This window comes from Humulus lupulus, chromosome 2 (genome assembly GCF_963169125.1).
Source record: "Humulus lupulus chromosome 2, drHumLupu1.1, whole genome shotgun sequence".
Classification (NCBI taxonomy): Eukaryota; Viridiplantae; Streptophyta; class Magnoliopsida; order Rosales; family Cannabaceae; genus Humulus; species Humulus lupulus.
The window spans coordinates 96,043,970-96,058,744 of NC_084794.1; the positions used below are offsets into that span (position 1 = coordinate 96,043,970).

Consider the following 14,775-nt stretch of genomic DNA (forward strand, 5'->3'; position numbering starts at 1 on the left):
CCCGGATACCGCATGCAGCCCCTAATGAGCTAAAACAAATACAAAGTTCGTGGTCATTTGCAGTATGGAGGATAGACTTGATTGGGTCTTTGCCCATAGGAAAAGGCAACGTCAAGTATGTTGTGGTTGCTGTTGACTACTTCACAAAGTGGGCTGAAGCTGAGCCAGTTGCAACCATAACGACCAAGAAGGTTCTATATTTTGTGGTCAAGAACATTTTGTGTCGCTATGGACTGCCAAGAAAAATTGTCTCGGACAATGGCACACAGTTCGATAGTGATCTGTTCACCGATTTTTGCGAAAGGCATGGGATTATCAAAAATTTTTCTTCAGTAGCTCATCCGCAGGCAAACAGACAAGTTGAGGCTGTCAACAAAACTCTAAAGGATACACTGAAGAAAAGGCTTGAAGAAGCAAATGGGGCATGGCCAAAGCAGTTGCCTGAAGTCCTCTGGTCGTATAGAACATCACATCGAAAAACAACAGGCCATACTCCATTTTCCTTGGCTTATGGATATGAAGCTATGTTTCCTGTTGAATTAGATTCACCATCACATCGTAGGGTGGCATACGATCAAGACACCAATAGTCAATTGTTGATGGAATCTTTGGATTTGATCGATGAAAGGTGCGAACAAGCACAACTCTGAGTAGCAGCTTACCAGCAAAAGGTTGCCCGGTATTTCAACTCTAAAGTACGTGAAAGAAAATTTAATGTGGGAGATTTAGTACTTAGAAGATTTTTTCTTAATACCCGCGATCAAGCTGCTGGAGTGCTTGGACCCAACTGGGAGGGGCCATACCGAATCGAAGAAGTCCTCCATCCAGGCACTTATAAACTTGCTCGCTTAAATGGAGATCTCATTCCTCGTTATTGGAATGGAGAACACCGTGGCAAGTACTATCAATAAACAATTCTTCTTAAATAATTGACTTGTATTAATTTTACTTTTTACATGATTAGGAACAAGGGTTAGTCAATCATGTGACTGATCGCTTATAAGTGTAAGATCAAATTTTTTATCACTCGTACAGACACGATTGTCCATTTATTACGAGAAATAAAAGGGACTATGCGCAGCTAGTCAATCTTGCTAATTATTGTATTTATTACAAGTATTTGCTCATTACGTGTGTTGTTTTGCTATATTATCATTTTTTTTATATCTTTATTACGAGCAGTAATGTTCGAACAGGTCTTGGTCAAGGCAAGTGACCGAGGATCTTAAGCTGCTTAATCACTTGGGGGGCATATAAGGTACCAGGCAAGCAAAGCATATCAACAAGTATATGTAAACACACGAGCAAAATAAGTGAAAGCATGCTACAGTACTTAGAGTATTTTTCAAAATTTTGTTTATATTTTGTTAAATCAAACTAAAGTGTTATGCTAAGTTTGATCATGCAAAAAAGATGTTGTAATATATTGAAAGGATTATAATATCTAGATATTAAAAGTAGATTGTTTTACACCGCGAGCAGTTACTGCTAGGATGTAATTCTCTGTTTAAAAGAAAAAGCTGCCCGTGCAGCAAAAAATATATTGTCTTGACTCTACGAACCGAGGTCCGTGTGTCCTAAGTTATAAATAAATTTAAATAAAAAACAGGGGAAATTATGCAGCAGGAGGATCTTGAGGAATTTGCTGGTCGACAGAGGCCCCAACTTCCTCGCCTATGCCAGCGATTCCCGTAGCCAAAGAGATTTCGGGGGATGCTGGAACCTTAGCTCTCTCCTCCTCTTCAAGGCAAGCCAGACACCTGTCTAGCTTGAATTGTCTCATGTGATCTGGTAGATAGCTGAAGCCTACCTCACGATTATGTTTCCAGAACATATAGAAGCATTTAAAAGTGGCCCCTTGTACCTCTCCAGATTACTGGCATTGGTCTCCTCGAGCTCTTTGACGCGATCCTCCAACCCCTCAGTCTCCTTTCTGCTGATGACCAGCTCATCTTGAAGCTTAGAGGCCTCCCTGAAGTTAATCAATGAAGCCTCCTTATACTTCTCTCTGGACTCATTGACTTTGGTCAGAGTAGCCTTGTGTTGTTGCAGCTCTTCGGCCAGCTTGGTGTACTTCTCTAGCAGTTTGGCATTTTTCTCCTCGGTTTCCTTGAGCTACTCATTGTAATTAGCCGTGACCGTCTTAAGCTCCTTAAAATGTTTATCCTCAGACGCTTTGAGCTGTTCGCCAAGCCTCTTCTCGTAGTGAGTAGTCAATGCCCCCGAGCAGCGATAGCCAGTGGTCATGGTTAGAACTCCCTGCGACCAAAAAAAGATAAAACTGTTAGTGGAAATAAAATGATAAGATAAACAAATAAGGCTCAGGAAAAAATGGCAACTTACGCTAAGCACTTCGTTCAACGCACGGTTGAGGATCTGCTCGAATTCCATGGAGTCAGTGTTGCTGATGGCCTCTTGGCTGCGTCGGTGCCTCGATAGCTTTGTCAGCCTATCTTTGGCCGAACTGAGAGCCATGCTCATCAAAGCCTCTCTTGTCTGATATGGAGGTGTATGATTAGCAGGAGTTGGAGGAGTTTGGTCAGCAGGTGCTGGAGGAAGAGTCTGGTCGATGGGGGCTGGTGGATACGTCTGGTCGACGGGAGCTGGAGGGGGTGTTGTTTCCTAGGAAGGAACTATTACTGGAGGATCCTCAGTTCGAGCCTTTTTTGTCAGAGGGCTGCTGCTACTTTCTCCGCGATGTTACCTGCTCCCCTTTTTCTTGCTCGTAGGAGAAACGGGGTCAGGTTCGCTGTACAAGTTGAATGAATCTTCATCAAACATGACTACAAAATAGAAGCAAACAGTCAGGAAATATTGATGGAGATACCTACTAAATCAAGGAAATAAGATTAAAGAAATTATAAGTAAAATACCGAGCTACAACTACTGGTCGCTACATTACTTATTGTACTACTGCTACACTCACTCTTGGCCTTGAAGAAGTCTGAATTTAAATTAGGTATGTATTTAAAGTTGTCGTCCTCGTCAAATAAATGATAGGGAATGGGAAAACTATCTAAGAGTGAGAAGTCAGTACTATTTTCATCCGAAGACTCAAGAATAGGCTCGGGTTGCTCAGAAACCTTCTACTTGCCATTTCCTTGTTGAGCAGGGGCAGCAGCTGCTCGCAGAGCGCTGGAGGGTTCCCTGATGGTCACTCCCGTAGCCCTCCTCCTCGGGGGTTGTGACACATCTTGGTGATGCTCGGGAACTTCTCCCCAGTATCACTTTTAGTAGTTGATTCCCTCACATCTTGGTGAGGTGCCAGAAGGCCACCAACCTTAGGTTGTTCTCCGTGACAAGCTCTTTGACACTCTTCCCGATATTTGTCATGCTGGCCAAGGATGATGCTCGTATTTCCATTTATGGAGTGGGGACTGGTCGATGCCATGGACCTGAATGACACCAAAGTTCTAAAGAATGTGCAGAAAAGCTAAAGGAAGTTGAACGACCAATGAATAAGTAATTTACCTCCTTCGGTGAAGGCCAAATTGTTGGCGACCAGGTCGGGTGTCAAAAAGTACTCCTAGAAGTACTTTCCCACGTTGGATGACCTAAGAAATCCCAATATTTCTAGTAATACATCCAATAATCCACAAGAGATTACTAAAAATATTAGTAATAACGATGATTATGAGGAACCAGAGGTAATTTCTTTAATACGTTTTTCACAACAATCAGATTTTCATCGAGACATAATCACAGGCTCGATGCGCGCCCAAAGGCGTAAAACGCTTACTTGGAAATCCTTTCAAGCGAATAGCCATTCCCCCCCCCCCCCCCCCCTTTTTTTGGATAGAATAGACAAAGATTTTTTTTTTCTTTTTCCTCGCCGGTGAAAAAAAATGAAAATTTTGTTATGGTAACGACACTCAGGAAGGTGCGAGCAGATTCCTGGTGGTAGAAGTGGAAGAACCCCGTGTTGTTATGGTTGGGGTTGGACTTGAGATCGAACAAATAATTGATCTCGTGTGGCGTATGAACGGGCCACTTCTTGTGATTGTAAAGAATATAGAGAGAAAAAAGCACTCTATATCTGTTTGGCGTGATTTGAAAGGGAGCGACCTCGAAATAATTGGCCACCCCCTGGAAAAACAGATAAAGAGGCAAGGTTTCCCCTACCTCAATGTGGTACCTCGACCAGGCGCTGAAGGCGCCCCTAGGCCGATTTTCCCGCTAGTCGATTGAAGGTTTGAATAGGGCTATCCCAGGAAGTCCGTACTTCTTTAGATAATTCCATACCATCCTAGCTGTAATGTTACTAGGAGGTGCTATGTACCATTCGACCTCTAGTCGAAGGACGTCCTGAAGTCGAGCTTTTGTTTGAGTTTTTGGCTGGGGAGTATTTTCATATTGAGGACTAATCGAAGGAATTTCAGCCCGAGGAGTAGGTTGATTAACATGAGGCTTGGTTGTTTTCTTTTTTCTCTGTGCAATGGATTTTACGCGATCCATGTCGGATGGGTTGTTCGAAGGTCTATGTGAAGGGTTATGAGAAAAGGAAATTTATGAGATTAGCAGCAACAGCTATTCTTGATCTTTGAGCAACTATGCGTGCAAGTCGTCGTCGATCGGCCACTACAACAATTATGCCCATATATTACATTAAAATATAGCATATTTTAATAAGTGTTATGGTCGCATGGTAATAGAAAAAGACACGGAAAATGGCGGTAAATGAAATACACGGGCGCCAAATGAAACAAAAAAGCAATCTGTAAGGTTGAATCCCTAATTTATCTACACGCCTCCTCTGTTTCTTTCTCAAACTCAGTAACTCTCTCTCTTTCTCTCACTCGTTCAATCTTTCTTTCTTTCTCTCTGTTAGTTGCAGGTGTGTAACAAGGTGATGGGGCCTGCGACTTGGGTCGTGTGACAGGGAGGCTTGACTCTTGGGTCTACGGCGTGGCTGGCTCGTGGGTGTGACGGTGCTTGTGGCGGTGGGTCTACGGCGTGGCTCGACTCGTGGGTCGGTCTTGTTGTCTCTACAATCTGTTCCTGTTGTTCGTTGTCTTCCTCCGTCTCATCTACCACAACTTCCCTCCCCATGTTTCGCCGACTCCGACGGAGATTGACTTGCAGAGAAATGGTCCAGCAGGCTGTACAGGGAGGAGCTCTAGCTGCTTACGCCCAAGAAATGGAGAGGCTAACCGCTAAAGAATCCCTTCTTCTTGTTGTGAGTCTCAAGTTTTAAGAATTTGTGTATTGTAGTTGATAAGACCTAGCATTTGAGCTTTGAATTTGGGATTATTTATTTATTCAGTTTAAGGATTCTGGGGGGTTTTTCCAAGCTTCAATTTTTATGGGATTTTTACTTGTTCAAGCTAATCAGGTCGCCATTCTTGGAGGGTCGGTGGGATTTTTTTCAGGGCTGATGCCTTCCACGCAGTAGTTGAGGTGAGTCTTTCTTTGATTTAGAAAGCGATTTTTTCATTCTTTGTTTCAATTTGTTTGGCAAAAGAGATGACTTGCGGCTCATTAGATTATTTTGCATATGCTTTTTTCTTTTTGAACTTTCTCTCACTCTTTTCCCTCGTTGAAGAATAGCAAAATAAAAAGGGTAATCTTTATTTCTCCTTCGACATTGACAAAGAGTTTATGATTTTTGTTAATATTTTTCACATGCAGCAATAATTCAAAGTTTACCCATACCAGTTTAGGTCAATGTATATCATGTGCCCATAATAATAATAAGCAATTATAAACTAACATATGATGTTGAACACTACTTGAGTTGTCAACTCAAATTACAAGTTACTGAACTTTGATCACTCATAAGAAGTTAATTCAAGTAGTGATGAGCACCCATACCAGTTTCCTCCATTGCTGCCTGCTATGATGTGCATAATCTCTTTTCTTAGCTGTGGTTATCTCTGTTTTTGGTCTTGATGATTAACTGTTATATGGTTTTTTTTTTTTTTTGTGTTACAATTTGTACTTGTTTCTGTTATAAAGAAATAATAGTCTGGTTGTTTTCAATATATTGTTTTGGGTTATCTTTCAGGAGAGTTTTGGTTGCGTTGGACTTTGTCAAAGAAAATTTGTCAGGGTTATATTTCCCATTTGATCTGTGACATTCCATATTCCAATTTCTTCTATGTTGACCAACCCTCTTTGACCCATTTTCTCTGTATTTTGGTTTGTATAGGCACGAAGTTCAAAATTACTTTGTGTTAATAATAAAAGGAGAAAAAAATGGCATCTTTATTTTGTGTTAATAATGTTAAAATCAGAAGCTTCTAATTTTGAAAGATGAGAATATACTAACTTGGCCATGTTTATTAATCTTCCCAAAGTCTTAATACTTCATATGGTTTAAAGATGATTTGAGCACTGATACCATTGTTATTAGCCCAAGTTTGCAGTGAGAAAAGGTTATGGTTGGAATCTGAAGCTAATGATTTTTGACATTTTTACTACAATAACGAGAAAGATTTAGTATGTTCATTATAGAAGCTATATATTCGACATAGCAACAATAAATTAGCTCAATGTGAAATGAAACCTGTTTCAATCCACTTTTACCATTAAATTTGTTTTATGCATTGTAGAGTGTAGTTTTTGAATTTGAATCATGGACTTTCTATTTATCTTGTTCCGATCTGCAGTCCATGCAACGAGGCGATCCAGCTTGGGTTGGTTATATAAATGCCTTCTTAATCTTTTCTGGAGTGGTATGGCTTCTATCTTTCAAGAACTCAAATAAAGTAATGTGCTTTCTGCTTAAAATTGTAACACTTTTGTACAGAACTAATGGCAAGTTGAAATCTTAATATTTAAATCACTTTTATGGACTACAAGGAGATTATTGGAATGAATCAAGTTGTAGTGTGAGATAGAAGTTATTTAGGACAGTTATAAATTTTCAATTCATTAATATGTTTATTATGGCAGCCAACAAGGTTTGACAAGTTTTGGTATATGATTAACTTTTGTATGAATTTCTTGAAAAGTTTGTGTATACACTTGAAAGACAAAAGCCTAAATTATGTAATTGCGAAATTGCAAAATTTAATATCTGATTTCTTAAGTCATGCACACATGAGAACTTATACTGCAATTTGATGTTTTCTTAGATATTAAATGCTTTTCTCCCCCTCTATAGCAAAGTTTTGTTGCTTATTCTTTGGAAAACCGACATAGATGTTCCTTTAATATCTTTAGATTTCTGACTTCCTTATGTTTTAATTCATAGAAGTAAAGAATACAAAGAAAATAGAGTTGCTGATTGTGTTCATTTTAAGAATTAAATGATCTTTTTATTCAGATTAGAAAAAGTAAATTCGCAAAGATTAACTTGTTTATTGACTAGTTGATTTGATTTTTTTTTCAGTCAATTGAGGTGTTGACCGAATCTCAATATTTCCAGAATGTTATGCGCGTTGGTTTCCGGCTGAGATCAACTTTGGTAAAGTCCTCTTTTATGTTAATACTGTGAATTCTGTTATAATGTCTAATTTTGTCAACTTTTTTTTAGGTGGCTGCTATATTTAGAAAATCATTACGATTGACTCATGAGAGTCGCAAGAGTTTCTCTACAGGAAAGATAACAAATATGATTACCACAGATGCTAATTCACTTCAGGTAAATATGATTCAGATTTGTGTCTTATTTTCCCCTATCCCCTTCATTTTTACCCTTTTTCTAATAGTTTCTTTCTAGTATGTTCTTGTTTCCAGTTATTTTATATTTTCTTATCCTGAGAATAAATTTCTTGTAGTTCAATAACTGGACTGTTTTCTCTTTATTGTTTCCTGCCTCATTATACAGGTGGGGAATTTGGCTGCTCCAGTTGAAGAATGGACCGTTAGTGGGACAGATTTAACTGCACTAATGGACGTGGAGAGAAGACATGGTACTACTGTAACCTTTATTTATGCATTCAGACAGTAATTATCATCCATCAAAGTTCTCTGCCATCTGTAAATAAAAGTTTGCAAGGATAATTTTGGACAAATATTTGAAAATTTCTGCTCACTGCCCTTCTTGATGTTTCGTTTCTTATTTGAAATTTATGGAAATCTCATGTCTTTCAGGAAAGTTTAAGCCTGCAATCAAGAAGGCCATGGTGGAGCTTCAAGGTAATATCTTAGAAGCAGACTATTTACTTTGGTATATGGATTAGGTCTTATTTGAACCTTTTTCTTTTTTCATGTGTTTTGTGTCAAAGCAAAGCAATGCTAAGAATTTTATCTCTTGTTCTCATTAGGAACACTGTAAATGGCGATAAGCGATGGTGTTGTACTTACCTTCTTGCTCCTTCTGATCCTTTGTTCGTTGAACTTGGAGCAGCTTTTATTAAACGACAAATCGAAGGTGCATTGATTTTGCCATTGTATAAATAAATTGTGAAATAATCTCACTTTGTGTTAACATTGACTAATTTTTTGCTGGTTTACATTTTGTATGGAATGCTGCAGAATATGGAGATGTGACAGATATATACAATTGGTAATTCTTTGCATTTGCATTTTATTAATGTTCAAATAACTTCACTACTTTAAACATGATTATTTATTTATATATATATGTGTGTGTATATATATATATAGAGAGAGAGATAAACTCAATTATCTTCTCTACTGGCGGAACTATTCTTTCTTTCATTATTACGTTTTCTGAACGTCATTTTAACTTTAATTCATGGTTTACCTTCATAATGTAACTATTAAAAATAATCTATGTGAAAGTCAGATAAGATTTGGGGTTTGGGATTTGAATATTGAGGTTGCTCATGGTAATTCATTATGCTTACACTCCCAAAAATTCGTTCTCAATGTAAAGTGGCTAGAAAATCTGTATAAGAAGATATAATTGTAAAATCTCTTCAAACGTATCATGCAAGTAATTGTAAAATCTCTTCAAACGTATAAAAATTCCACTCTTTAACCTTTGAAGGAGTGGGTTGTTATAAATCTATGGATATAAAATATATGTATCTCATTTTGTTGCACTAGGATAGGATCTTGGGATTTTATATTTGCTAATTTTTACGTAGATTGGTCATTCAATCTAAGGTGTGTTTTCACCATGATTAAGATGCATGAAGTTTTTATTCCTGTTTAACATCAAAAATTAATAATGGCGGCAATGATGATGATTAGGAAAAATAGGAAAATCATAATAAACAACATAAGACCTAGAATAAAAGAGAACACCAAAAAGTCTAGTAGCTCGAAAGGAAATAAAGGACTATGTTGGTAAGCAAGCTCTTATCCTAACCATACCAGAGTGCAAAGACAAGTTTCAGGTGACATGCATGTATAATTTTTCTATGTTTTATATACGTAAATTGAAATGCCTGGCAATATTTTTCTTTTAGATTAAAGAAGGAATATGATTTAGTACATCAGTGACTTGTGCTCTTCAATCCGTTCTTTCAGCATGAAACTTTTCTAGTAATTGTTATATATCTGCCTTCCATGCTGAAACAATAAATATTTCCTTTTGTAGGATGTATTATTGTACAACTTTTTTGGATCATCTCCTTTGGGAGAACAATGGAAGGTTATATGCAACTACACCACAGAACAAAATTCGGATCATCTTGTTTTTGGATCAGTTCCTGGATCCATGTCAACCAGTTTTTCACTCTTTGATAATTCCAAACATTACATTATGTTGGACGAGTTGAAGCAATTATACATTGCTGTTTCATGTACAAAGCAGAGATTATGGATTTGTGATAGCACAGAGCAATCAAAGCCTATGTTTGACTATTGGATTAAGAAGTGTCTTGTTCATATTAAACAACTTGATGATTCACTAGTATCTTCAATGCAAGTCCCAAGCAGTCAACAAGAGTGGAAATCACGGGGCATCAAGGTTTGCTTGCTATGTTTTTAATTATTCTATTTGTTCATACATTTGTGATCAGATTTCAAGAAAAGTGATATTTAAGATGTTATTGAAGATTTCAAGAACAAAAAGTTATCATCTGTTTTTATGTTGTTACTATGCCTTTATCTTTGTCATCATCATCAATATTATCTGTACCACTATTTTATCTGTTTGTGTTCATTTTGCCATGTCCTGCAGCATGTTTTTGGCTTTGGAAAAATAAAATATTTTCATCACTCCTTCCCACAAGATATGCCATCCTTTTCAACTTGAAAACTTAGCAATTAATTCTGTCTTCCTACAGCTGTATTATGAGCACAACTACGAAATGGCCTCAATTTGCTTTGAAAAATCTTGTGACATATATTGGGAAAGAAAATCTAAAGCTGCTGGCCTTAAAGTTATGGCTGATCGTATCTATTCTTCCAATTCTCAAGAAGCTAATTCTCTCCTTAGGAAAGCTGCTGAGATATTCGTAGATATAGGCGAAGCTGATTCTGCTGCTAGATGTTTTTGTGATTTGGGGGAGTATGAAACCGCAGGTATAACTTTCTAAGTAATTTTACTACAGTGCTTGATTCTGTAAACTTGTCTTTTTTTGAGTATGAAATGTTATTCCAGTTTTAAAATAAGTCTTGCACTTGATGCATCTCCCTTTTGTACTGTATTCAGAATTAACTTACAGGCATCAAATTCCATAAATTATTGATTCAATTTATCACTGTTCATCATGGCTTAAATTACATGAAGCATTGTTCATTGTGCTTAAATGATTGCAAGTTTCACATAGAGAGACAACTTTTGAACTCATAGTTAGTGATCTAAGGGAATTCATGTGAACAAATCTTTTTTCCTTGTTAGATTGATTGGTTTGCCTGGAAAAACACAGAAGATTTTCTTCTTTTATGTAGCTCATGTTTACACAATCCTTTATAGACTTGGACTGGGGTTGTTTGAAGCAGAATATATCCTGACCTTAGTCCTTGTTCAAGGAAGAGATTTGATTTTTTGTTTTAAAAAAAACAAAACACTAACAAATAAAATAAAAAGACAAACTAGCAAACTAATCACATAATGCTTACAGAGTTCAATACTTAGTTCTACTATGATTTTACCTAATTTTTATAACTATCATGACACAGGTAGTGTATATTTGAAAAGTTGTGGCGAGTCTGAGCTACAAAGAGCTGGAGAATGCTTCACTCTTGTAGGTTGCTATGAGCGTGCAGCTGATGCCTATGCTAGAGGAAATTTTTTCTCCAAGTGTCTAAATATATGCACCAAAGGGAAGTTATTTAGCATGGGTTTGACGTACATAGAGCACTGGAAACAACATGCTAAGAAAGAGGGTGATATAAACACTAAGGCTGAAGAGATAGAAAAAAATTGAACAGGAGCTTTGGAAGGGATATGCTCTCAATTGCTATGTGCTCAAAGATACTAAATCCATGATGAATTGTCTCAAATCATTGAAATCAATGGATTTAGTTCGTAACTTTTTGAGGCCATTAGGTTGCTTTGATGAACTTATGTTGTTGGAAGAACAATCAGGAAATTATATGGAGGCTGCAGAAATTGCAAAGCTGAAAGGAGATGTACTTTCTGTAATAGATCTTCTTGAGAAGGCTGAGAAGTATAAAGAAGCAGCAACTCTTATTATTTCCTATGTTCTTGCCAACTCACTCTGGTCATCTAGTAAAAAGGGCTGGTTTACTTTTGTGTATCTTGTAATGTTTCTATTTTTCATTTTTGAAGTAAAAATTGTTCAAGATTATAAAATTTTATTATGTTATGCTTTCAAACTTAAGTTAGAACTAAGATCTCATGAAGTAGACACATTCATGGTTTGAATTAGTTATTGTTTAATGTAATACTTATGGTTTATCAATCTATTGAGAATTACATTTTATGATTAATTTTGATTTTTTTTTTATCAAAATACAATAATGAAAATTTTTTAATTAAAAAAAAACCATATAAGTATACTTATCAAAATAAAATTTAAAATTTTATTACTATATGTTATGATTTAAAAACATATTATAAGCGTAAAAAATCGTTATGGTTTATATAATATAACAAACTAAAAATGTTATCAAAATAATCAAATGTAACAGTTGAAAAGTGTTATGAAAAAAGTACAAGATTAAACTTCAAATTTATAATCAAAAACTCTATCTAAATGTTATTATTTGAATATTATAGCACCTAAAAATGTGTTATTGAATAGTTTAAGATAACACCGAACATAACATTCAAAAACTGTTATAGAAAAGACTAGTCTTTTAATAACAGGGGCTATGTTAGCATTTTCAGAAGTGCTATCAATAGTCCCGGATAGCAGTTTTTAAGTGTTATGAATACTGTTTTTTCTTGTAGTGGGCCTCTCACCTCCCCATGGGTTGTGCATAAAAATCTACGAATAGAGAAGGGCACATGAGAATCTATGGTCAATAGACCAAGAAAGTGGAAAAGTTGGAATAACGTTGCTCATGTATAAAAGTTAAGCTTTTATACGACCAATAGCATTCTAACGTAAACACTAAATCGTATGCGAACAGTTTGGAAAACGGATTAAAAAGCAGAAGTGAAAAGTTTTTCAGGAAAAACTTTTCAACTCTGAGAAAAGGCGAGAAAAACCCAGTTTTTTCTAAGTGCTTAAAAATCAAATTTTTACTTCGATTTTATGCCCTAAATCAATAATCTTAACTCCTAGGACAATTCCTAAAGCCTCATTTAGTGTTTTTTCATTATCCTATCATGTTAATAACTACATGCCCGAATATCCCAAGTCATTTTTTCAAGAACTTCAAATCCAAAGCAAACCAGAGAACTAAAAAGATAGTCATTTCATAGAAACTTAGAGAAGAAGAAGTTCAAGAAACTCACTTAGGAAAAAATGGATGCAAAATTTGGAGATGTTGAGTCGAGTGGTTGGACAGAAACTCCGTGGATCACCGAAATCGTCTGTGTTTTCTGAGTTCTTTATGCTCCATTCTTAAGTGTTCTTGAGGAAAGATGAAAAGTAAAAAGTAATTTGAGGGTTATTTATATTGGTTGAAGCACGGCTACTAAGGTAATGATGGGGGATGATTTTTCGAGGCAAGGAAAAGTATGATAGTCGTCAAATCACTTTTTGGGAAACTTCAATGACATGATTGGTTGCCTTTTTTCGAGAAGGCATTGATGGCTTTGACAGGTCACGCGAAGGGTTGATCGTGTAAGTTTACTTTATGCTGGTCGCAGTAAAATAAACTTGGTGGGCAAATGTTTACCCAAAAACGACCCCTGATGATGTGGTAGGATTGACATACACGTGTGATGCATGTGATGGCTTTAAACGAGTGTATCTTGCTCGGCCATTGACCAGAAGATTATTGGTTTATCAAGCATCATACTTATGTGCGACCAGCCTGATCGCATATACTCATTTATTTCCTTCAAATATGCAATCTTGTAATTATGCATTAATTGTAATTTCCCTCATTATTTAGATATGCAAGTCTTAATTGTAATTAAGGCTCATTGGCTCATCAAAACCTCCTTGAGCCTATAAATAAGGTTAAAAGGGCTCAAGGGAGGGGACTTTTGGTTTGCTTTTTGGGAATTCCAAGAGAGAGAAATAGTGTTGTTATTCACCAAAATTGTAATCATCCCGGAGCTTGTGAAACTCGTGAACCCTAGTTCATTGATCACAGTATTGGGATTCTACATCAATAAGAACACTAAGTGGACGTAGGTCATTACCATCCTATTGGGGTCGAACCACTATAAATTTCTTCCGTCGTTTATTGTTTTAATCTTGATTTCTTCTCACTTTCATATTATTTTCTATCGTTTATCTAACTCTATGTCGTTGACCAATTCGAGGATCAACAAAGAGATATATGTGTGTTAAAGCCTGAGAGGTTCTAATACAAAATTTGTGCGTCCCAAAACACAAATGAACAATCCCAGATATTTATAAACTGGGTTCATATTCTCTTCCCACAATTTTAGGGGAAGTTACATAGCAATGTACATATTTGAATTTGAAGTATTTTGAATCCCTAATGAATCGGTTTGACTATGTTAATGTCGAAACCAATTCCTTAAAAATAGGCTTCATTGGCTCAAATATAGCCTTTTGACATCTTAAAGACTTGCTTTCGAGCCTACTGCAATCATCTTCGAGCTAACACCTGAATTGTTGTCTGAGCCAGCAGCTATTAACTTTTTGAGCTGACCCTCTTGCAATGGTTTGGTCCTTTTGAGCCGATCCTCCATTTCGAGCCGAAATGGGTGAATGATGCATTATTAATATTAATATATACAATCGAGCTTATCAATTATTTCCTAAGCCTACATTTTTAGATACATTATTCAGTCTTGAAATTTGGGTATAACATAAACGATACACTAAAAAAAGTTGGGGATTTTGTATGTTATTTTAACCAAATCTTGTTAAACTAACTTTTTTTGTGGGTATAATTTGGAAAATGATAAAAGTTTATTAATTAAATGAAGAATATTGTTTTATTTAGGTAAATATATAGCATATAAGCTCTCTAATTTTTCTTCAATATAACGTTTAGGTTTTAATTTTCTCCAAGTGTATCATCTAGGTCCTTATATTAAGTGCATGATACTTGGCTACTGACAACTATCTTACGAAAAGAAAAAAGTATTTTAGGAACTAACGTATTATGAAATTACTAATTTGAAGATTTAAATACAACAAAAATCAATTTGGGGCCTAAGCGATACATTAAGAGAAAAAAATTTGGAACCATGCTATTTACCCTAAATATAATTCGGTCCAACCCTGCAATATATGTGGTCTAATACTTGGTATGTAATGAATAACTTTTGTACGCAATTGAATATCATTACATCTTTCAGAGATATCATACTTATTAAATCAGTTCAAGGGTTGTTAAGATGTGACTTCGGAA

The 14,775-nt window shown here is 36.1% G+C and overlaps 1 protein-coding gene and 1 long non-coding RNA gene across 2 annotated transcripts; both read left to right on the top strand.

The window, feature by feature from the left end:
• Nucleotides 1-7,343: 7,343 nt before the first annotated feature.
• LOC133816209 (uncharacterized) lies at nucleotides 7,344-7,590 on the top strand. The gene is made up of 2 exons (XR_009885077.1): nucleotides 7,344-7,408; nucleotides 7,478-7,590. It is a non-coding gene; the product is annotated as an uncharacterized LOC133816209 (long non-coding RNA).
• Nucleotides 7,591-7,664: 74 nt separating this feature from the next.
• LOC133814544 (uncharacterized) lies at nucleotides 7,665-11,748 on the top strand. Its single transcript, XM_062247491.1, has 9 exons — nucleotides 7,665-7,679; nucleotides 7,772-7,856; nucleotides 8,038-8,113; nucleotides 8,211-8,317; nucleotides 8,422-8,452; nucleotides 9,167-9,251; nucleotides 9,455-9,826; nucleotides 10,146-10,383; nucleotides 10,984-11,748. The coding sequence occupies exons 1-9, from the start codon at nucleotides 7,665-7,667 to the stop codon at nucleotides 11,229-11,231; spliced, it is 1,257 nt and encodes a 418-aa protein (XP_062103475.1). The 3' UTR covers nucleotides 11,232-11,748.
• Nucleotides 11,749-14,775: the final 3,027 nt, after the last annotated feature.